The 10,287-nt window shown below is 48.5% G+C and overlaps 1 protein-coding gene across 1 annotated transcript; it reads left to right on the forward strand.

Annotated features, from left to right (window-relative positions):
• Positions 1-5,069: 5,069 nt before the first annotated feature.
• Positions 5,070-10,064, forward strand: LOC139639264 (voltage-gated potassium channel regulatory subunit KCNG3-like). Its single transcript, XM_071513343.1, has 2 exons — positions 5,070-5,644; positions 9,422-10,064. Exons 1-2 carry the CDS (start codon positions 5,070-5,072, stop codon positions 10,062-10,064), a joined length of 1,218 nt encoding a protein of 405 aa, XP_071369444.1.
• The last annotated feature ends 223 nt before the right edge of the window (positions 10,065-10,287 follow it).

Genomic DNA, 10,287 nt, shown 5'->3' on the forward strand with positions numbered 1-10,287 from the left:
TCCTCCACTCCCCCTTCTCCTCTCCACCTCCTCCTCTCCCCCTTCTCCTCTGCACCTCCTCCTCTGCACCTCCTCCACTCCCCCTTCTCCTCTCCACCCTTCTCCTCTCCACCTCCTCCTCTCCCCCTTCTCCTTTGCACCTCCTCCACTCCCCCTTCTCCACTCCCCCTTCTCCACTCCCCCTTCTCCTCTCCACCTCCTCCACTCCCCCTTCTCCTCTCCACCTTCTCCTCTCCACCTCCTCCTCTCCCCCTTCTCCTTTGCACCTCCTCCACTCCCCCTTCTCCACTCCCCCTTCTCCTCTCCACCTCCTCCTCTCCCCCTTCTCCTTTACACCTCCTCCACTCCCCCTTCTCCACTCCCCCTTCTCCACTCCCCCTTCTCCTCTCCACCTCCTCCACTCCCCCTTCTCCTCTCCACCTTCTCCTCTCCCCCTTCTCCTTTGCACCTCCTCCACTCCCCCTTCTCCACTCCCCCTTCTCCACTCCCCCTTCTCCTCTCCACCTCCTCCACTCCCCCTTCTCCACTCCCCCTTCTCCTCTCCACCTCCTCCTCTCCCCCTTCTCCTCTCCACCTCCTCCTCTCCACCTCCTCCTCTGCACCTCCTCCACTCCCCCTTCTCCTCTCCCCTCCTCCTCTGCACCTCCTCCTCTGCACCTTCTCCTCTCCACCTCCTCCTCTGCACCTTCTCCTCTCCACCTCCTCCTCTGCACCTCCTCCACTCCCCATTCTCCTCTCCACCTCCTCCTCTCCGCCTCCTCCTCTGTGCCTCCTTCTCTGCACCTCCTCCTCTGCACCTCCTCCACTCCCCCTTCTCCTCTCCACCTTCTCCTCTCCACCTCCTCCTCTCCCCCTTCTCCTCTCCACCTCCTCCTCTGCACCTCCTCCACTCCCCCTTCTCCTCTCCGCCATCTCCTCTCCACCTTCTCCTCTCCACCTCCTCCTCTGCACCTTCTCCTCTCCACCTCCTCCTCTGCACCTCCTCCTCTGCACCTCCTCCACTCCCCCTTCTCCTCTCCCCCTTCTCCTCTCCACCTTCTCCTCTCCACCTCCTCCTCTCCCCCTTCTCCTTTGCACCTCCTCCACTCCCCCTTCTCCTCTCCCCCTCCTCCTCTCCCCCTTCTCCTCTCCACCTCCTCTGCACCTCCTCCACTCCCCCTTCTCCTCTCCACCTCCTCCTCTCCCCCTTCTCCTCTGCACCTCCTCCTCTGCACCTCCTCCACTCCCCCTTCTCCTCTCCACCTTCTCCTCTCCACCTCCTCCTCTCCCCCTTCTCCTTTGCACCTCCTCCACTCCCCCTTCTCCACTCCCCCTTCTCCTCTCCACCTCCTCCACTCCCCCTTCTCCTCTCCACCTTCTCCTCTCCACCTCCTCCTCTCCCCTTCTCCTTTGCACCTCCTCCACTCCCCCTTCTCCACTCCCCCTTCTCCTCTCCACCTCCTCCTCTCCCCCTTCTCCTTTACACCTCCTCCACTCCCCCTTCTCCACTCCCCCTTCTCCACTCCCCCTTCTCCTCTCCACCTCCTCCACTCCCCCTTCTCCTCTCCACCTTCTCCTCTCCACCTCCTCCTCTCCCCCTTCTCCTCTGCACCTCCTCCTCTGCACCTCCTCCACTCCCCCTTCTCCTCTCCACCTTCTCCTCTCCACCTCCTTCTCTCCCCCTTCTCCTTTGCACCTCCTCCACTCCCCCTTCTCCACTCCCCCTTCTCCACTCCCCCTTCTCCTCTCCACCTCCTCCACTCCCCCCTTCTCCTCTCCACCTTCTCCTCTCCACCTCCTCCTCTCCCCCTTCTCCTTTGCACCTCCTCCACTCCCCCTTCTCCACTCCCCCTTCTCCTCTCCACCTCCTCCTCTCCCCCTTCTCCTCTCCCCCTTCTCCTCTCCACCTCCTCCTCTGCACCTCCTCCACTCCCCTTCTCCTCTCCACCTCCTCCTCTCCCCCTTTTCCTCTCCACCTCCTCCTCTGCACCTCTGCGCCTCCTTTCGTAGGAACATGAGTGAAATGAAAAACAACTTTCATCAGAGTGTGTCAGAGTTTTTTAGAGTTTATTATTATTATTGTTTTTGACTGAATGATTATTTGAAGATTGATGTTGACAAAATGAATGAATTTGTTGACTTAATGCTGACTGTCATATTATTAGTAGATGGAAGTATTATTATTAGTAGATGGAAGTATTATTATTAGTAGATGGAAGTATTATTATTAGTAGATGGAAGTATTATTATTAGTAGATGGAAGTATTATTATTAGTAGATGGAAGTATTATTATTAGTAGATGGAAGTATTATTATTAGCAGATGGAAGTATTATTATTAGTAGATGGAAGTCTGCCCCCTGCTGCTCAGGTTCATGTGTTGCACCTGCAGGACAGACAGGGAAAGTCTTCTCACCTGTTTTCCACTTTCCACGTTTGGTCATGTTTGTTTTCTTTATTGATGTTTTCAACACTATGTGGAGACGGAAAGTAAATAAGTCTTTTGCACCAAGTTTGGAGCTGCATTAGTGAAGCTTTTGAAAGCAAGAAGAGTCAGAAACATACAACTTCCTGTTTTACAGTGGCTATAGACAACTGTTAGTAAGCCACGACAAGAAGGAGGATAGAAATAAATCTGTTATAAATGAAGCTGCCACTAAAATAAAAAACAGACCTGGGTCTGGTTTCTTAAGACTGCAGAGTGTTTACCACACAACACACAAAGAGCTCAGAACAGATGAAGGGAATCATAAGGAAATGGCATATATTTAAATCTGATCTTCAACTTAATGATGCATTCAAAGACCCGTCTTCTGTAGAGGCAGAAATCTGGAGACCTGGTTCACTCTGATCTAGCTCCTGCTCAGCCTGAACATCATGTGGGAGCTGTAATCTGTAACTATACTTACTGCTGTAATCATTTTTAACAAATATTATGTTTAAAACAGTATTAAACCTCATACAGGCAAAGAGATCCCTATAAAAGGTGTAATCTCTTGTCATTTATCTCATCACTTGCCCTTGTGCATCATGCAGGCAAGACGAGTAGAGCACCGAAAACTCACAGACACAGAGACACAGAAGCACCATGAGATGTAAAAATATGAATTATGCAGCACATTTTGTTGAATATAATCATCCTATTTCTTCCTTAAGATATATATATATATACATATATATATATATGTATATATATATCTCCTCTGCACCTTCTCCTATATATATATAGATAGATAGATAGATAGATAGATAGATAGATAGATAGATAGATAGATAGATAGATAGATAGATAGATAGATAGATAGATAGACTGGTTCCTCGTGGATTAAATGCAGATTTTGATTTGAAATTCAGGAGCCTCCTACTTTCCCCTGAATGGTTTAGCCTGACCACCATCGGGTGCTGGTCTACATCAGGTAACTGAATGGTTTAGCCTGACCACCATCGGGTGCTGGTCTACATCAGGTGACTGAATGGTTTAGCCTGACCACCATCGGGTGCTGGTCTACATCAGGTGACTGAATGATTTAGCCTGACCACCATCGGGTGCTGGTCTACATCAGGTGACTGAATGGTTTAGCCTGACCACCATCAGGTGCTGGTCTACATCAGGTGACTGAATGGTTTAGCCTGACCACCATCAGGTGCTGGTCTACATCAGGTGACTGAATGGTTTAGCCTGACCACCATCAGGTGCTGGTCTACATCAGGTGACTGAATGGTTTAGCCTGACCACCATCAGGTGCTGGTCTACAGTGAACCAGTTGCTTTACTGCTGATCTAGAAGAAGGTCACAAGGCAGAAACGTTTATTAAAGAGAATTTTCCTCCAGTGATCTGCTCTTCTCTCTGTTTCCTCTGCTGAATAAAATGAATCAAACCCTGGAAACATGTTTCATGTTCTTCAGCTCTGATGAGCAAACAACATGGACTCCATTCAAACTGCAGAGGTCAAAGTTCAGCTGGTTGATGAGGCATTACAGTAATTATCTTGTAGAGAATTACATATATAAATATATATGTAATTACATATATAACATATATAAATACATATGTAAGTCTGTATGAGAGGGAGAAAGAGAGGGAGAGGGAGAGAGAGAGAGAGATGGGGAGAGAGAGGGGGAGAGAGAGGGGGAGAGAGAGGGGGAGAGGGAGAGAGAGAGAGAGAGGGAGAGGAGAGAGAGAAAGAGAGAGAGGGAGAGGAGAGAGAGAGAGAGAGAGAAAGAGAGAGAGAGAGGAGAGAGAGAGAGAGAGGGAGAGGGAGAGAGAGAGATGGGGAGAGAGAGAGAGGGAGAGGGAGAGAGAGAGAGGAGAGAGAGAGACAGAGAGAGAGACACTGAAGTCTATGAAGAGTTGAAGGAGATGGAGGATTCTGTCTGATGTTTGTGTGGAAAGTCTCATATCGCTCCGTTCAGAACCTGAAACAACCAGCAGGGGGAGCTGTTCCTCCAGAGAGGAGAGGAGAGGAGAGAGGAGGAGGAGAGGAGAGGAGGAGAGGAGAGGAGAGGAGGAGAGGAGAGGAGGAGAGGAGGAGAGGAGAGGAGGAGAGGAGAGGAAGAGAGGAGAGGAGGAGAAAAACTTATTGATCCCTGTGAAGACTCTGCAGTCCACAATAATGTTTTTGTAGTTCGATATATTTTTTGTCACCAGAGTTTTTATTCATATTGTTGGATTGTATGAAACAGTGAAGCTGTGAACTAGATTCTGACTTTGGAAGTTTTCTATACAGTTTCATAATAGAATAGAATAAGATGGATTGTGTTTTCATATTCCCCGTCTTTCTGTTCACTGTAAAATACAATAACATAAAATAATATAAATAGGACAGGATGCATCGGCGGTGACGCAGTCTGACCTGCGGACGTGTTTGAGGACTCTAGCTCGAGGAGCGTCAGATCTGGAGGAGGAGGAGGAGGAGGAGGAGGAGGAGTGAAGTGTTGATCCGGAGGAGCAGGCTTCACTCTGATCAGCTCAGAGGAAGATGAAGTTATCAGTTTCGCATCTTTATCCAAAGCGCGTGAGACTTGAACACAACACAAGCTACAGGTCTGGAGTCAGTTTGTGTTTTAGATGTCTGGAGGTTTAACGGAAGATGAAGTTTGGAGGCAGTCTGTGCGTCCTGAACGTTGGAGGACGGAGGTTCTCCTTCTCCTCGGAGCTGTTGAAGGATTTCCCCCTCAGCAGGCTCAGCCGGCTGCAGCGCTGCGTGTCGGAGACGGAGGTGCTGGAAGTCTGCGACGACTACGACCGGGACCGGAACGAGTTCTTCTTCGACCGGCACTCGGAGGCGTTCAGCTTCATCATGCTGTACGTGCAGCACGGCAAGCTGCGCTTCGTGCCTCACATGTGCGAGCTGTCCTTCTACAACGAGATGCTGTACTGGGGCTTGGAGAGCTCCGACCTGCAGCTCTGCTGCCAGCGGCGGCTGGACGACCGGATGTCCGACGACTCCTTCCGCTTCTGCCCGGAGAAGGAGGCTCGCGACCCGGAGCCGCGGAGCCGCTGGCGCGAGAGGATGAGGCGGACTTTTGAAGAACCGACTTCCTCGGTAGCGGCGCAGATCCTGGCCTCGGTGTCCGTGCTGTTCGTCCTGGTGTCCATGGTGCTGCTGTGCGCGAGCACCTTACCGGACTGGAAGGCGGCCGAGAGCAGCGGGGAGCAGCACAGGTATTATCACCATATAATACATCTGTTGACCTATATAACCATATAGTGTGTGTGTGTGTGTGTGTGTGTGTGTGTGTGTGTGTGTGTGTGTGTGTGTGTGTGTGTGTGGTGATCTGTGCACCATGTATACTCAGTATGTTAGATCTACTGTAACTAACTATAACTATGCTCTTTTTTTTTCACCTGTTGAGGACTTACACCAAGATGTTTTATTGTTTACATGTGGAAGAAGAACAGCTGTTACCTCCCAGGTCAGTCAGTCAGATCCTGGGACAAACAGCTGAGGCTTTACAGACAAATTCAGTTCAAGCTTCCAACAGATTTGTTTTGGATCGGAGGGTCAGGGTTAGAATTCACGAGATAAAATATGAAGACGCAGCACCCAGAAACAATTGTTTGTCTTGTGGAAACCAGAGCGATTCAAAAGTTCAGGATTTTATTGATAATTATTAAGGTTCAGCCTCCACTGATTCTATTGACGCCACTTTCATTACAATCACACTAAAATCCAGAGACTAGTCTGCAAAAGTAGGTTTGGCAAATCATGCAGATCAGGGTAAAATTTTACTGAACATACTGAACTAAAAATCTGGTTAGTTTGTGAGCTGTTTTGCATTTGTTGTTTGTTTACAGCGTCACCAGGGTGTATAATATAACTTATTGATTATGATTCTTTAAATATGGCTCCTGTATGTGGGTTTGAGCTAACTGGAAATAACATTTGCAGAGTTGAGACTGAGACCTCTGTGACAGTAAACTGAATATCTTTGGGTTGTGAACAAAACAAGACATTTGAGGACGTCATCTTGGGCTTTGGGAAACACTGATCCACATTTTTCACAATTTTCTGACATTTTATAAACCAAACAACTAATCGATTAATCGAGAAAATAATCGACAGATTAATCGACCATGAAAATAATCGTTAGTTGCAGCCCTACTTCCAAGCACCTGCTGCTTGGTGGCTCAAACTCTCATGACTGTCCTTGGCCTTTCTGTCATGTTTACGCCTCCATCAAAGGTCCAATAAACTCTTCAGGCAGCTGCTGCCTTCAGAGTAAAGGTTCCTCTGCAATAAACCAAAACCTGTCAGGTTAGATAGAATGTTTTAGACAAAGTATAAACAAACAGCTTGCGTAGGCGGAGTACTCGCATTAGCGCATGCGTTCTTTACGTGGAGTTTGTTAGAGCCCTAACTCTGAAGGCTCGACTCAGCAGGAGGCAGCGGCCAGAAGCTGCTTTGTGAAAACAGACAAACAAAACTTTAGGGCAATATGATGCTAAAGAAGCTCAGAGTCCAGTTAACTGTATCCAGAAAATCTGGAAAATGTATTAATGAGCGAGAGCAAGGCAGGCACCACGTTCTGTACAGCATCAGTTCCTGAAGCGAGGCCCATCTGGGTTCAGGTGTGCAGCAGCTGCAGGCTTCATGAGGCGGATCCCCTCTGCCTCTGCACATCCAAAATAAGGAGACATGACCCCATTTGTTACTTCTGCTGCTGTTGGCTATTTATATATGAGGCCATCTGGTAAAAACTTACCAATCCAACACACTCCCACTCTGCCGTGTCACTTTATCAGAGTGAGAGAGAAGGGCAGCAGCTGACAGACATGAAGTCTGAAGAACAAACGCTCAGAAAACACTCTTACAGCTTCTAGTCCATTGGACAATAATAATATTCTGTGACAAAGGTCTTGGGGTTAGAAGTCTTCATATGTCCCATGACAGCTCTGCAGGCCACGCCCTCCTCCAGGTGGGACCTCTTCAGCCTCATTGGTCCTTTTTGTATATACAAATATTTAAATATATTGAATTGTATGTGCCATGAGAAATGTCTTGCACCGAAACTTTGATAAGAAATAAAAGACACAGCAGAGGTGTAATTTCGTGTTTGGGAAACGTCAAATGTTTTCTATCAATGTAAGGAAGTAGACCAGTTAGTAGAATTTAAAAGTTGAAAAGAGAGAAAGAAAGAAAAGCCGCTGTGCAGTGATTGGTCGGTTGGTCAGGAGGAAGGAGGGCGGAGCCTCATTTTGACCAGTTTGACCACGCAGCTTTTCTTTTCTTACAAATGTCAGTTTACAAGAAGACTGGTCAGTTGTCAGGTCGGGTCAGTCTGATAAAATACGATGGTGCAGAACTTCATCTTCGGTCTGACTCTGAAATGTCTTCTTGTTGTCATGGTGTTTTGTTCCGAGTCTGCTGTGGATGTTTCTGTCTGACAAATAACTCTAATCTATCTCTTCTGTCTCTATCTCTGATTGGTCCGTCCCATCTCAGATCTCTGACTCTGATTGGTCCGTCCCATCTCAGATCTCTAACTCTGATTGGTCCGTCTCATCTCAGATCTCTAATAGGTCTGAACAATTAATCGAAATTTTATTGAAATCTCAATATGGCCAACTGCCATTTTCAAATCACAGGAGGCGCAATATTTGTTAAAGGTGAAATGTGTCAAAATATCATTTTAAAGTAAATATTGTGGTGCTGCAGAGATGTCCTGGCCTACACATCATATTCTACAGACTGAAGAAAACATCTTTGTTTGGTACAGATCCCCGCAAAAATCACACCATAATCTTTTTAATACGTTTTTCAATGAAAATGAGAATAATGATGTAAAGATTGTCATTCCCTCTAATATCAAATCATATCGCAATTGCAATATCAGTCAAAATAATCACAATTAGATATTTTTTCAAAATCGTTCAGCCCTAATCTCTAACTCTGATTGGTCCGTCTCATCTCAGATCACTAACTCTGATTGGTCCGTCTCATCTCAGATCACTAACTCTGATTGGTCCGTCCCATCTCAGATCTCTAACTCTGATTGGTCCGTCCCATCCCAGATCTCTAACTCTGATTGGTCCGTCCCATCCCAGATCTCTAACTCTGATTGGTCCGTCCCATCTCAGATCTCTAACTCTGATTGGTCCGTCCCATCCCAGATCTCTAACTCTGATCGGTCCGTCTCATCTCAGATCTCTAACTCTGATTGGTCCGTCCCATCCCAGATCTCTAACTCTGATTGGTCCGTCCCATCCCAGATCTCTAACTCTGATCGGTCCGTCCCATCTCAGATCTCTAACTCTGATCGGTCCGTCCCATCCCAGATCTCTAACTCTGATTGGTCCGTCTCATCTCAGATCTCTAATAGGTCTGAACAATTAATCAAAATTTTATTGAAATCTCAATATGGCCAACTGCCATTTTCAAATCACAGGAGGCGCAATATTTGTTAAAGGTGAAATGTGTCAAAATATCATTTTAAAGTAAATATTGTGGTGCTGCAGAGATGTCCTGGCCTACACATCATATTCTACAGACTGAAGAAAACATCTTTGTTTGGTACAGATCCCCGCAAAAATCACACCATAATCTTTTTAATACGTTTTTCAATGAAAATGAGAATAATGATGTAAAAATTATCATTCCCTCTAATATCAAATCATATCGCAATATCAGTCAAAATAATCACAATTAGATATTTTTTCAAAATCGTTCAGCCCTAATCTCTAACTCTGATTGGTCCGTCTCATCTCAGATCACTAACTCTGATTGGTCCGTCCCATCTCAGATCTCTAACTCTGATTGGTCCGTCTCATCCCAGATCTCTAACTCTGATCGGTCCGTCTCATCCCAGATCTCTAACTCTGATTGGTCCGTCCCATCTCAGATCACTAACTCTGATTGGTCCGTCCCATCCCAGATCTCTAACTCTGATCGGTCCGTCTCATCTCAGATCTCTAACTCTGATTGGTCCGTCCCTCCCACAGGATCATCGAGGCGGTGTGTATCGGCTGGTTTACCGCAGAGTGTATCGTTCGGTTCCTCGTGTCTCGGGACAAGTGTGAGTTCGTCCGCCGCCCGCTGAACATCATCGACCTTCTGGCCATCTCGCCGTATTACGTCTCGGTCACCGTGACGATCCTGACCGGGGAAAACTCCCAGCTGCAGCGGGCCGGCGTCACGCTGCGCGTCCTGAGGATCGTTCGGATCTTCTGGGTGATCAAGCTGGCTCGCCACTTCCTGGGCCTGCAGACGCTCGGCCTGACGCTGCGGCGCTGCTACCGGGAGATGGTGATGCTGCTGGTGTTCGTCGGCGTGGCGATGGCGGTCTTCGGCGCTCTGGCCCAGCTGCTGGAGCACGGCCTGGACCCGGAGGCCGGCAACCGGGACTACGCCAGCGTCCCCGCCGCCTGCTGGTGGGTCATCATCTCCATGACGACGGTGGGCTACGGGGACATGTACCCCGTCACGGTGCCCGGCCGGGTGCTGGGCGGCCTGTGCGTGGTCAGCGGCATCGTTCTGCTCGCTCTGCCGATCACCTTCATCTACCACAGCTTCGTCCAGTGCTACGGGGAGCTGAAGCTCCGGTCTGCACGCTGCAGGAGCCTGTCCGCGGACTTCATCAACTGACCCCTGAACCTGACCCCTGAACCTGACCCCTTAACCTGACACCAGAACCTGACCCCTGACCCCTGAACCCAGAACCTGACCCCTGAACCTGACCCCTGAACCTGACCCCTGAACCTGACCCCTGAACCTGACCCCTGAACCTGACCCCTGACCCCTGAACCCAGAACCTGACACCAGAACCTGACACCAGAACCCTGCCCCCAGGACCTGACCCCTGAACCTG

Source organism: Centroberyx affinis, unplaced genomic scaffold, assembly GCF_046629955.1.
Source record: "Centroberyx affinis isolate AG114_WGS23_722 - 3 ecotype Tasmania unplaced genomic scaffold, CSIRO-AGI_Caff_v1 ptg007021l_1, whole genome shotgun sequence".
In the NCBI taxonomy this organism is placed as follows: domain Eukaryota; kingdom Metazoa; phylum Chordata; class Actinopteri; order Beryciformes; family Berycidae; genus Centroberyx; species Centroberyx affinis.